Source organism: Thamnophis elegans, chromosome 3, assembly GCF_009769535.1.
Source record: "Thamnophis elegans isolate rThaEle1 chromosome 3, rThaEle1.pri, whole genome shotgun sequence".
Classification (NCBI taxonomy): domain Eukaryota; kingdom Metazoa; phylum Chordata; class Lepidosauria; order Squamata; family Colubridae; genus Thamnophis; species Thamnophis elegans.
Window position 1 is genome coordinate 121,111,529 of NC_045543.1, and position 14,532 is coordinate 121,126,060.

Here is a 14,532-nt window from a genome sequence, read left to right on the forward strand (position 1 = left end):
CTTGTTCAGCCCTGTTCTGAGAGAAGCCTCTGAAGTAAAACCTTACCAATTTATAAGAGCTGGCTTTGCTTAAGACCCCATTAGATGCTTTCATTTGTAGCACTTATTTCAACTGCATATATAAAGAAATTGAACGCCATATATTTAGAATTCTAGCTTCGGAACTCTACCTTCAGATGATTAGGGAGAAGGAGATATTTTTAAAGATAGGCCCACAGCAGCCCATATTAGTAGAAAGGGTATTCTGTAAGATAGGAAGACTAGGTTCCAGCTTTTACATTCTAATGTGTTTGTGTATTTCCAGGAAACAAATATTAATGACTTCCACGACTAATGTCTCAAAGCAGTGAGATGAGAAAACTCATGAAAAATCCAGGCCTCTAAAACTGTAAACCAGTCAATATGAGTAAAATATTGTCTCTCTTTTTCCAAATAGTAAAAGGAAAAGAAGAATATCAGATGTCATGATCATCACCATTTAAAGACTAGAACAGGAGCTGAAGGACCTACTTCATAATATTAGGAAAACTAGCACTATGCTTGCGAACATTTGCAGAAGCTTGCACGTCAGATCATGCTGTACTTCCCCTTTCTTCTGATAAGTCAATGAATTAGAGACATGTTTACCTGAATCATATCTGAATGTCATCTTATTCTTTGTGGACTTATAAAATGCTTCAGCTCTTTTTCCTTAGGTAACAATTCCCAAATATCTCCACTAAAGTCATTTTCCCTGCTCCATGCAGCTATAAGCAGAACCACTCAAACATCAATCCTTTAAAATACAGGTGTCAAACTTGCAGCGTTACGTTTCCATCACATGATGTTTCATGATGTTTTTTTCCATTCGCGAAGCTGGGGTGGACATGGCCTGTGCATGATGCAGCCAGCTCGTGGGCTGCCAGTTTCACACCCCTGCTTTAAAAGCAAAGTCATATATAATCAATATCAGATTGTCCCATCATCAGAGAAGGATGTATTCCAGAAGATGGAAACTAAGATGGAAGCAAACTACGGTAGATTCAGTACTATTTGAAGACAGTTTGCTTCTGAACAAAGAGAACGATCGCTTCTCCATTCTACTTGTAGGTCATGTAATTCATAAATCCTCCATTAAGGCAGCTACCAGGGCAAAATCATCCAGCATAAGAGGACAAGACATCATTTACTGGACAAACTATATGGTATGTATCATTCTGTCCTTCTATGTTTCCTTATTTCCCTCCTCACCATTTCCTGCTCGAAGCAACCACATAGCTTTACCAAATGGTGAGCTTGGACTGGTCAAATGCAAGAAAGGTAAACGGAAGAATAATCAAGATTAATTAATACAATTGTGAAGAAAGATTAAAATAGAGCTGTGTTTCTCAGTCTTGGAAACTTTAATAAATATGGATTTCAACTCCCAGAATTCCCCATCTAGCATGAATTCTGGGATTTAAAGTCCAGATGTCTTAAAGTTGCCAAGAAACACTGAAATAGAGTAATTTGCCTTTAACATTTAATATATAAACCTGAAAAGCAGAGATAAACCATACACATATACAGTAGGCTTGCTTACCCAAATTTGTAGCTTAATTCTTTTTTCATTTTTGAAGACTGTTTTCACTTTGAAATCGATCCCAACAGTGCTTACAAAAGCTGAAGTAAAAGAATCATCAGCGTAACGGAATAAGAAGGAGGTTTTCCCAACACTGCTGTTACCAATGATGAGAAGTTTGAACATATAATCAAAGTTCTGATCCGACGTTTCCTTTTGGCCATGTCGGGTATCTTGCGCAGATGCCATCTGTAGATTGGAGATGAGGAAAGAGAGAGATTTTTTTTTTAAAAAAAATTAAATGTTATGTTTGCTTCATGTAACTCCAAAGTGCTTATCTTTTCACCACCCTTCTCAGGACTAGGTGCCCAAGTATTTGTGTAGAAATTGAAGGAGATCGTACGATATTCAAATAACACCAATAATCAGAGTGAACATTTTGGTTCCAGAAAATAAGTGGCAACTTTCTCCTCCAAAAGGGAGCAGTGCTAATTAATTCTGTTATCCAAATGGCCAAGATTGTGTATATTCACAGAAGTGTTTTTAAGCATTCCTAAAATAGCAACACAATCATCAAAATCAATTGCTATGAAAAGGAGAAGAATTCTAGTGCCTAGGCCAAAGAAGACGAAATGACAAAGCAGTTAAAAGAGGAGGGGAAAAACTCTTGCTTAGCTTTGTGAATACAAACATCCCGGGTGCATACTGGGCAAAGCCCCGCCCCCACCTTGGCTACTCAGACCAGACCACATCTCTGTTATGCTAATTCCAGCATACAGACCACTCAACAGGCGTTCAAGACCAGTTCAGAAGCAGGTGAGGACCTGGCCAGCAGGAGCCATCTCTGCTCTTCAGGACTGCTTTGAATACACTGACTGGGACATGTTTAGGGAGTCTGCAACCATCGGTGACTCTATTGACTTGGAGGAGTACACATCGTCAATGACCGGCTACATCAGCAAGTGCATTGATGATGTCAGAGTCTCCAAGAAAATTATCTCACACTCCAACCAGAAGCTGTGGATAACTGGAGAGGTGCGTGCTCTACTAAAAACCCGAGATTCTGCATTCAGGGCAGATGATAAAGCAGCCCTAAGAACAGCGAGAGCCAATCTGTCCCGGGCCATCAGAGAAGCAAAGCATGCACATGCCCAGAGCATCCACCAACCCTTCATGAACAGCGGCGACACACGACGTATGTGGCAGGCCATCCAAGCCATCACTAATTACAGAATATCACCAAATGCCTGTGAGAGTGATGGTTTACTTCCAGATGTGTTAAACAGCTTTTATGCCCATTTCAAAACACAGAATGCTATGACAGCGAGGAAGACTACACCTCCTTCCAACGAGCAGATACTTTGTCTCTCCACTACTGACATGAGGAAAGTTCTAAGCAGAGTCAACCCACGGAAAGCTGCGGGACCAGACAATATTCCTGGCAGAGTACTCAGAGGATGTGCAGACCAACTGGCAAATGTTTTCACTAACATCTTCAACATCTCTCTGAGCACCACTGTTGTCCCAAAGTACTTCAAGACAATGACCATCATCCCTGTGCCAAAGAAACCATCAGTGTCCTGCCTTAATGACTACCGTCCCATTGCACTTACTCCCATCATCATGAAGTGCTTTGAGAGGCTCGTCATGAGGCATATAAAGATCCTGCTGCCCATAACATTGGATCCACTGCAGTTTGCATACCACTCAAATCGCTCTACCGGCGATGCCATCTCCACTACGCTCCATCTAGCCCTCACTCACCTAGAAAACAAAGACTCATATGTACGAATGCTCTTCATAGACCTTAGTTCAGCATTCAACACTATCATTCCCCAACATCTGATGGGGAAGCTGACCCTGTTGGGCCTGAACACCTCCTTCTGTAAATGGATCCTGGACTTTTTGACTGGAAGACCTCAGACAGTCCGGATCGTGGATAACACTTCTAACATACTGAGCACTGGAGCCCCTCAGGGCTGTGTGCTCCGTCCCCTGCTATTCACCTTGCTGACGCACAACTGTGTAGCAATGCACAGTTCGAATCACATCATAAAGTTTGCTGATGACACGACCGTGGTGGGTCTTATCAGCAGGAACGATGAGACAGCATACAGAGAGGAGGTGGAGAGGTTAACGAACTGGTGTAAAGCTAACAACCTGTCTCTGAATGTAGACAAGAGAAAAGACTTCAGGAGGATACAACGCGACCACTCCCCGCTGAAGATCAATGGCTTCTCTGTGGAGATTGTAGAGAGAGCACCAAATTCCTTGGTGTTCATCTGGCAGAGAATCTCACCTGGTCCCTCAACACCGGTTTCATAACAAGGAAGGCCCAGCAGCATCTTTACTTTCTTAGGAAACTGAGGAAGGCATAGCTTCCACCACACATCCTCACAACCTTCTACAGAGGGACTATCGAGAGCACCCTGAGCAGCTGCATCACCACCTGGTTTGGGATTGCAAGACCCTACAGCAAATAGTGAGGACGGGGTTGTTCTTCCCTCTGTCATGGACATATACACTACACGCTGCATTCGTAAAACCAGAAACATTGCGGCTGACCACACACACCCTATACACACTCTCTTTACTCTCCTGCCATCTGGAAAAAGATACAGAAGCATTCAGGCCCGCACAAACAGACTGTGTAACAGTTTCTTTCCACAAGCCATCAGACTCCTCAACACTCTCTAAATTCTTAGATTTAGAGCTATATGTAGTTCTGTGTTCTGCTCTTTTTCTTTTTATCTATGCTGTCTGATGTAGCACCTTGGTCCTGGGGAAACATTGTTTCGTCTCACTGTGTACTGTACTGTATATTGTTGAAATGACAATAAAACCTACTTGAGTTGACTTGAATTGTCTCCATCTTTTCTTGTTGTATTATAATCTTGCTATATCAAATTGATATCCTGTTTTCCCCTCCAGGAACGTAAAATTGTGTATACATAGCATAATTGGGGGTGGGTGGGCTGGCTTTGAGTAATATAATGGGATTGTAATTTTAAAAGTATGCAAGGACAGGAGGGTGAGCAAATATGGGATAATAGCTGTATATATAGTTTAATTTCAATTGGATTATAATTGCATTTTATTCATCTGCTGTTTTTACTTCTCGTTTATATTCCTTTCTATTTCCAAAGACACAATGGCATATAAATAGAAATAAATGAATAAATAAATAGCACATTATAGGTGTTTCGTTGATACAGGTAGTAAAGATATGAAATGAATTCAAAAGAATTATATTTAGGAAAGTGCAAAGAAAAGAATAGTTGTCATCATTAAATGAGTTTTTTTTAATAGTTCGCCTCTGGCTATTTAGGGTTTAAATTTATGTAAATATGTATAAATACATACATCTGCCAGGACAAAAGATTCTGACTTCTAATTTGGCCAGTAGGAATTTCAAAGCATGTATTTTGATGTGACCTTTCTGAATGTTCACTCAGCTTTGGTTAATTTCTGCTACTGTTGAACGTATATCCTAAATATGTGATTTTCTGCTCTCCTGGAGAAAAAAAATCCTAATAATTCTTCACTATAATGAAAATTAATTTGGTTTTATGTTTTAAAAAAACAATATAACATTGTGATAAACTGACTGGGAAATTCAGGGAGTTGAAGTCCAGATATCTTAAAGTTGCTAATGAAGGTGGATAGTATGCAGAGTTTCTTGCACTTGCTGTAAGTGTCAGATGTTCTCCTGCCTTATTCATTTTTTTTCAATGATGATCTATATCTTCTTTGGCTTCCCACATATCAATCAATAGTCCTAAGTGAAAACATAATAAGGAACACCTCCCATGGTGCTTTTTCAGTTCAGGAATATGGGCAATCAGGGAATTTCATCTCCATCAAGTGTGTACAAACTAGATTGAATCCGATATGAAATGTCAGTTTGACTTGACAATTCAGAAAGCTGTTTGAAGTTTTGAAGCAGATAGTTTCTTTTCTAAATCAAATGCATCTGCCTTAATATCAGTTATCCAGCTAATATTATACCAAAGGAGAACTGGTATAGCAATACAGGATGATTGCTTTGACTTGCACAAATGCCAAGACAGACTCAAATAGTGGGGGGCTAGGTAGCAATACCAATAGCACTTAGACTTATATACCGCTTCATAGTGCTTTTACAACCCGCTCTAAGCGGTTTACAGAGTCAGCATATTGCCCCCAACAATCTGGGTCCTCATTTTACCCACCTCGGAAGGATGGAAAGCTGAGTCAACCTTGAGCTGGTGAGATTTGAACCACTGAACTGCAGCTGGCAGTCATCTGAATTAGCCTGCAATGCTGCACTCTAACCACTGTGCCATCTCGGTAATTAAAGGTCTGCCATGGTATGAAAATACAGGCTCATAAAAAATGTTGTGGGCTTTTCAGTGTCTTGGATTTAATCCCAAAGACCTAAGGACCACATTAGAGTGTGAGCATAGCTCCTGTCATCCTGCAGGTGTATCTTTTAGCAGAATCATATGGCTGCTGCTTTAAAGAGTCCTGCAGTGGCCTAGAGGTAGAGCTCTCACCTCACAATCAGGAGGCTGTGAGTTCGATCCTAGATAGGCAGTATTTCTCTCTCTGGGCACAACGAGTATATATCTGCGGAACAAAACTCTGCATTGTTTACAGGAAGGGCATCCGGCCATTAAACACTTAACTCCAGTTGCCCAGACTCTACCCCCAAGGGATTATGGGGTCGTTAAAAGATGATGATGATATGGCAGCTGCTTTAAAGAGTTTCAGACAGAGGCTAAATTGGCTGAATTGAACCTGAAACAGAGCACACCGTACAAAACACAGTCTGTTGAAAAGGGTAGGTGGAAATTATGAGCCGAGGTGGCGCAGTGGTTAGGGTGCAGTACTGCAGGCTACTTCAGCTGACTGTTATCTGCAGTTCAGTGGTTCTAATCTCACCGGCTCAAGGTTGACTCAGCCTTCCATCCTTCCGAGGTGAGTCAAATGAGGACCCAGATTGTGGGGGCGATATGCTGACTCTGTAAACCGCTTAGAGAGGGCTGAAAGCCCTATGAAGCCGTATATAAGTCTAACTGCTATTGCTATGAGTGGCATTTTAGAAAACATATTAACCTAAAAATGTTCGTATCCTTCTTTCTTCCATGTAGCACTAGGAGCCATAGTTTATTCCCTACTCTCATTTTATCTTTGTAACAATCTTGGAAGATAGTTGAACTGAATGGATGCAACAGACTTAAACTTGCCTACACCAGTGGTGGATTCCTATCGGTTTGGACCAGTTCAGCTGAACCGGTAGTGGTTTGGCGGCCTGGGTCATTGGAACCAGCAGCAATCCAGGTCTGCCACATCCCCAAACCGGTTCCACAGTTCTCTTCATTTCTAGACCAACAGAAAGCCAACAGAATATCCCAGTGGTTATGGGAATGAATAGCTGATAGTGATAGGAAGGATCTTGTCAGCCTTTAAGAGCAGACTTTGAGTTTTCTGCTATTACAATACAAATGCTACAACATAAAGCACAATTTCAAGGTGGTGATATTTTTCAAATGCTATTGAGGCTTTTCAGTCCTTCTATGTGTAATTGATCCCCTCGGCCTGCTTTCTTAACTGGTAACATCTGCTTTCACTGTTGCAAAATTGGGGTGCTTGACTTTCATTTTCAGACAAGTGCAAAACACTTTAAAGGACAGGATTTCAGTTCTCTCTATATATCAAGATTCAGGAATCACTATTGTTATCATTACACTGAAATATACTCCCACTCATTTCTTTCATGGAATGTAACTACAGTATTCCCTTCTTAAAGGTGTGTGTGGTGTTCACTCACTTTTTGCCAATGATTAACAGATGTGTTGGGAATATCACAATGGATCTGCATTATAATAATAAGCATTAACTATCCATTTGCCTGCTTGAATTATGTTTTGACTTTTATAAGCATGGACAGAAACTGACTACAGAAATATAGATGATTGGATGGTTATCTATAAACAGGGGTGGGCTTCAAATTTTTTAGCAAGGGTTCTCTGCCCGATTGCTAGGTGGGCATGGCCATGATGGGCATGGCCTAGTCAGCCTCCTGCACCATGGTGGGGAGGGGAGGTGTTTTTGCCCTCCCTGGGCTCCGGAGGCTTTCCTTGAGCCTCTGGGAAGCTGAAAATTGCCTCCCCAGGCTCCGGAGGCCCTCTGGGAGTCTGGAAATGGGCCTGTTTCCTGCCTTCCTGAACTTCCAGTAGGCCTGTTTTTCATCCTCCCCAAGTCTCTGTGTGCGCCCTGCATCCAAAATGGGCTGCTTGGGGACTCCTGGGAGGGGAGGGGTTGGCAGGGCCAGCCATGAGTGGGATTGGGGGTTTTCCAAACTGCACAGAATCTTAGCTAGATGTTTTCCCAAATTCCTGCGAACCCTCAGCATTTCATCCTGTGTATAAATCCATTTTTAGGACCCAGAGGCTGAAGGTATAATCAGAATCTAGAAGGGATATTTCAGGATTCTACAAAGAATATTTTTTATAGTAGCTAGAATGTTTTGTCCATTAAGTGACTTACATGATGGATATGACTAGCCATTGAACAAATATTGATCAGAATGGTCAGTTGAAAATATTTTCCATTTTTTCTTAGATCCCTGAAATGTTCCATATCTCTCAGCTTCTTTTTCAATGTTGGAAAAGTGGCAATATTTTGAAAGTGGCTATCAATTACTTATTTTGCTTTGGGATTTGTTGAGGACCCAGAAGTTTCCTTGTGAATGCATTGGTCTGCCACGTGCCTTGTTCCTGGTTTTTATTTGTAATTAAAATCTTGAAATCTTCTTTCAAAAAAGATTTTAAAAAAAAGATGAGATAAAGGTCTTGAAGACGATCAAAAAGATGTTCAAATCATCATATTGTCTAATTCTGAAAAAGGAGGTGTTAAGTAAACAAAGAATGATTCCTTGACACTATCACTTGTAAGCAGAGGAAGTCATGGTAAAACTAATTTCATAATTAAGTATATTATTTTGCATTATTGTAATCTTCTGCAGTGAGATATTTTCTTGCTTATTGATTGGTTTCCAGTTCGGTTCAGGATGATGATTTAAAACTTTAAAGCTTTGATCTGCATGGTAAGTGATAACAAGGGACAATATGTCTCATTATCATGTTGCCTGGATGTTAAGTCTGAAAGGGCAATTTCTATACATTCCTGAATTGCTTTTTCTCAATATATTATGGTTGATCAAGCAGTCAGGCAGATGTTTAGACTGGATTTGGCATTTTTTGTCCGCCTATCAAGTTCTTGCCAAGGAACAGGAAGAGCTTGGTGTTTTTGAATAATATTAAAAGTATTGTTACAGGATGTAAGTTATTCCAAGGAAAGCTGCCTTTTGCAATTAACTGGTGGTGATATTACCAATGCCAATAGTGTTAAAGTGGTGCTTTAATAGTGCTGTTTTAGGATTGCACCCAAAACAATGGCATGGCATGGGACTTAGACTTATATACCACTTTACAGTGCTTTTCAGCCCTCTCTAAACGGTTTACAGAGTCAGCCTGTTGCCCCCACCTCAGAAGGATGGAAGGCTGAGTCACCCTTGAGCCTGGTGAGATTTGAACTGCTAAATTGCAGGCAGCCAGCAGCCAGAAGAAGTAGCCTGCAGTACTGCACTCTAACCACTGAGCTACTGTGGCTCATTCAATCTAATACTATTGATTCTATCTTTGCTTTCTTTGCCACAGTTGTTCTACTTCTATTTGCAGGTTTTTATATATTTTTTTCTGATTCTTTCTCTTATATTCTGCTATTGTCATGTTCACTATACAGACTTGTTTTTCTTATCAACAATTGTTAAAAATCTGGGGTGTTATAACTCTAAGGTTCCAGAGAAATTTAGCTTCTTCATTTTCTATTACTTTCTGTTTTATGGTCATACTGGTCTTGCTTGCAAGCAAATGGCAGTTCTTACAGATATTTCAATGCACCATTTTTTCTACTTTGTCAAGTGGCATATGGTAGCCTAATAGTGAAGACACTGGCTTCCCACTCAGAAGGTTGAATGTTCAATTTCAGATAGCAGCAGAAGTTTTTTCATAGAGCACAAAGAAAAAAATATCTTCTGCGAACTCCACATAGGCATCAGGAAGGACATCTGGACAGTAAATGCTCAGCTCCATCCAGTCACCCCAACTCTACCATGAATTTAGGCTCTATAAGAAAAAGGGGGGAAATGTTGTACTTGGTCATTCTGTTGTTTGCAGCCAGTCTGAATGATCTTCTTAGAGCAGCTAACTAGGTGGTCCATTATTTCTTCACCTTCTTTGTAGAGATGGCATTTGCTACTTGTCACTCTCTTCTCAATTCCAGGTTTGTATGCATTTGTTAAGGTTTGGTCTTATGCAACCAGAATTAATCCTTCTTTCTCTTTAATTTCCCTGTTTTTAACCATTGCCAGATGTTGCTGCTGTTGTTCCCACTAGGGCACTTTGGTATGTTTTGACTTAGGTATTCCCCCCCCCCCACTTTCCCCTTGGCAAACATTTGTAGCTCCCTGGTCTTCCTGGATTCCTTTGCGTGGATTATACTCTTTGTGTTACAAAACACGGAGCCACCCGAATTTACCTGAGAATAATCCCAATATTTAATCAGCGTGCTGTGCTTTATTAGTGATTTTTTCCCCCTTAGATTCCTCACTAGAGATTTTTTAATAAAAAAGAAATACTTCTATACATCTCTGGACTCTCCTCTAGCATGGAGTTCCTATTGCTTAGGCTTCAATTCATATCTATCAGTGGTGAAATTCAATTTTTTTTTACTACCGGTTCTGTGGGCATGGCTTGGTGGGCATGGCTGGTGGAGGATAGTGCAAAACTCATTCCCTCCCGACTCTGGGGCCAGCCAGAGTTGGTATTTGCCAGTTCTTCGAACTACTCAAAATTTTGGCTATCGGTTCTCCAGAACCTGTCAGAACCTGCCGAATTTCACCCCTGATATCTATACGTTGGAATAAAGTGCCAAATACTTTCATGCATTTGTAACCCATTGTTCTTCCAAACACTTGCACAAATTTGACAACTATTCCACTGCTCTGAACTCTGTAACATAACCAGAGGTTCTTCTATGGCCTAGGACACTCTTCACCATAGGAACAATCTTTCAGTCACATATAACATTCATAAATAAAAGCAGATGGCAAACGTGTAGAAGTTACCTACCACCAGAAACACCAGAAGTCTGTGTTAATGTTGATAATGCACAAAATATTTGTTGCCGACTTTGCTAAGGAGACAATCTGTATTCATATGACAAATGAGACAGTTGTTCTGTCATATTGCCTGTCAGCTTCTATCATACCCTAAGAGGCTAGTGCAAGCATGCTGGCTTATACCAATATTTGCTATCTTCAAAGTGGCCCTTATCAATTAAGGAGGCCACACAGAAGACTATTTATCCATAATTCATTTTCATTTTTAAAAAATTCCTCTGAATTTTAATAGCTGCATGGTTCGTACTGAAGATCTTTGATCTCTGAAAGCCCATAAATTCTCCCCTACATAACCTTCATTATGCAAGAACTAATACTAATTGTGGTGAAATTTCCTGACTCCAAGTAAACTTGTGTGACATCACTGTGACTCCTCATACCAATCATTATTTCTCTTTTCAGGCTGGTAAATACCTAATCAAAAGCAGCTTCCTGTCAGCCTTCCCATGTAAACGAGGCAGACATGAAACACAACCAGATGTTCCAACTTTACTTTACTGTAAGGCTACATTAACAGAATTTTGTAAGTCTGAAAGTACAAATCTCCAGCCACTCCCGTGACAGCCCAAGATGCTAGCTTCCGCATCTCTGTCCATTATGCAGCTGTGGGCTATGCCATCTCTTATCTGGCCATTCCCTAGGCAGTACTTCCTCACCCCACCTCTCAAAGCCTTTCTCTCATACCATTATACTTCCTGAGTTCCAGCCATCATATTCAATTATTCACAGTATTTCTTTTTCTGAATAACAATTCATCTTCAGCTCCTCCTTTTCCAAGCATCAGAAGATTATGAGAACAATGATATCAAATTATTAGAATTATTATTTTTTGTGATGTTGCTTCCCCATATTTCTGGATCCACTCAAATCCTGACTGAAGATGTTCGAATGAGCCAGGCAACACACAACAGAGAAAAGCCCAGATCATTTTAGTTCTGAGATTCCCTGTGTATTTTGAACAGATAAAATTTCTGATGACGTGGAAAAGAAATATGAATGGAGGCAAATTTACCTAATCAATTCTGAAAGTTTCAGAGTATTATACTGATCTCATTCGTGAAAACAGGGCCTCCCAGATACTGATTTTCCTCATCTGTATTTCTTTAATGAATGTCTGATACGAGCTATTTGAGATAGCTACTGTTTCATCAGAACTAAAGGAAAGAAGTGTGACACACTGATTGGAATCTTAGATACCAGTGGGAAGATTAAACCCATGGCTTTATTCTTCCATGAAGCTGATAGGGTTCAATCACCTATGCTTTCTTGGCCTGGACCTATCTAAAAGATTTTGTGAAAAAAACATAGGGTGACCATGAAAAATATATCCAACTCTATGGAAGAATATAGATAATAGAAGATTCTATTATCTAAGGGACAGGTCTAAGAAATCCAGGGGAAATCAGCATTTTTGACAAATGTTTATCTAATCTTGGCTGACCTTTAAAAAAAATGTAGAATGGGATCTGGTTAGTACCTGAATGGAAGAACCAGAGCAGGAGAATTAGGACAACCCAGGATTCTAAATTAAACTGAAAAATAAAATATTGGAAGATGGCAAGGGCTTACCATACATACTGTTGTTAAGAAAACTGTGTAGAAATGTTCATGAAGATGTCAGGCATCTAGCTCAACTCAGATATTTTTATTTTTGTGTTTTAATCTCTAGCCACTTAAAATTTTGGGCAGAAAAGGAAAATTGGGTAATTTGGGGTTCTAGTCTTCTTACAGGCAGTCCTTTATTTGCAATTGTTTACCAACCATTTGAAGTTACAATAGTGCTAAAACGTACCTTAGACTGGTCCTCCCAGGGTCATGTGATCAAAATCTGTGCAGTTGCCAAATGTCATATATTACAATGATTACCCAGATTCTGGGCTCACGTGATCACCATTTGGAAATCTTCCCAGCTGACTTCCAACAAGCAAAGTCAATGGGGGGGGGGTGATGGGGGGTGGGATTCCAGATTCACTTAATGACCATGTGATTCATTTAATGACCATTGTGATTTGCTTAATGACCACACCAAAATGTCATCACATTGAATGTAGTTCACTTAATGGCTGCCTGATTTAACGACAGAAGTTCCAGTCACAAGTTCTGCATCTGGCAGTAAATTGGCTTAGTAAGGCTAATTTGACAAAATCAAATGAATCCAACCAGCCTTTGATTTTTGTAAAAAAAAAGGAAAAAAAAAAAAAGGAAAAAAAGATTCTTTTCAGGGGGAAAAAAGTAATCAGAAACCTACATCCCAACAAAATTCAAACTCATAATACAATCTGGAATAGCTTGAGGCTTGAATAATTATCAACATATTCAGTACGGCTAGACAAATCTTCAATAGAGTGTTTGATAAAACTTCAAATAATACTATCAAAGCAGACTGTCAAATCAAAGTGGATATTTTAATGACCTCTGCACACCTTCTGTGCATGCAGAAAAAAACCTTGTAAAGCAAAGCAAAACAGCTGGCCACATTGATTCAGCTCACCTCTATGCTGTATTTTATTTTGGGACTCTGAGGCAGATTGACTCAATTTTCCAAGTTGTGGGCTAGATAGTCTGGAATTGGATCTGTGCTGTTTTGATAGGTCTAATTTTCAGCAGAGGACTGGGAGGAGGGAGAGGATTTGATGCTAATCAGAAGTACTTTGCATGATTGCAATTTTTTTTTGCATCTCTGAGAATACTTGATACTCTCTAATTATAATTACATACCGACATGCAAATTTGTATTATTAGTCTCTTTCAATCCTCCGCAGCTTTGCTTTGACAGTTCTGTTGCATCTGGTTTATATAAAATCAGTGCTTGTGCTCCTTTGAGAAGCAGCAAAAACTTTTTTTTTTGTGCATAATGCCATGACAGCAAGACGTGTGTGTAGAAGAAAAGGTTCCCCTTCATCAAAACCAACAGATGGATCTTCAAAAACAAAAGAATTGGGTTTTCTGAAAAAGGTTCTCCAATAAGACTGTTGATTCCAATATTGAATATTACTTAGCTGTACTATTTAATTTCTAACTAGTGGTGGAAGCCTCAGAAGTAAAATTATTGCAACATCACTGTGATTTCACTTCCTAAACCCTTCTTTGGTTTTCTTTAGTATCCTTTGTTGATCCAATTGTGCTGTAATTAGTGGTCGAAAGCTATCCTGCTCAGTGGAAAAACTCTTCCCTGTTGTTGCTGCCTCTAAATCTTGATTCACTTACGTATTTCCCTTAAAGCAACCTTGGGAATTTTATGATTTGTAGATTTTAGCTCCCAGAATTCCTCAGGCAGTCATTAAGTACATGCTGGCTGAGTAATTCTGGGAATTAAAGTCTACAAGTCATAAAGTTGCAAAGATTGGAGACCTGGCTTTAAAAGACACCTTAAAACTGGGTGTCCCCCCCACCATGGCTTTTGCTTGATAGTCTCATCCTAATACTTATTGTAGCTAAACCAAATTATGAGTAATTTAAATGATAGAATCCTCCTTGACTTAATCTCGTTTGATTCTCCTCCCTTTCCAATTAATTTACCTGTGTCTTTTAAGCCTATAGGATATAGAGAGAACAGGGAGCTCTATATATTTAAAGCAATGTTGTTATTGATCATGACACTTGAAACCAATGTTCTTGTTCTGCTTTAATGCCACAATTTTGTTTAGGACCCAAGCTTTAAAAATTTATTCAAAACTAAATAAAAATGTAACAATGTGTTTTCTGAACAAATGCAATTCTTGTAACTGATCCAGAAGCAAAATAAGCCTATAACTTTCACTTTTAC

The 14,532-nt window shown here is 39.7% G+C and overlaps 1 protein-coding gene across 1 annotated transcript in view; it reads right to left on the reverse strand.

Annotated features, from left to right (window-relative positions):
* The window catches only part of RAB3C (RAB3C, member RAS oncogene family), an 83,792-nt gene extending 80,596 nt beyond the window's left edge, over positions 1 to 3,196 (reverse strand). The window contains exons 1-2 of the mRNA XM_032214331.1: positions 3,173 to 3,196; positions 1,562 to 1,789 (exon numbers count right to left, since the gene is read on the reverse strand). Coding sequence (XP_032070222.1) covers positions 1,562 to 1,789; positions 3,173 to 3,196 — 252 coding nt within the window. The remainder of the gene's footprint in view (positions 1 to 1,561; positions 1,790 to 3,172) is intronic.
* Between the last annotated feature and the right edge of the window lie 11,336 nt (positions 3,197 to 14,532).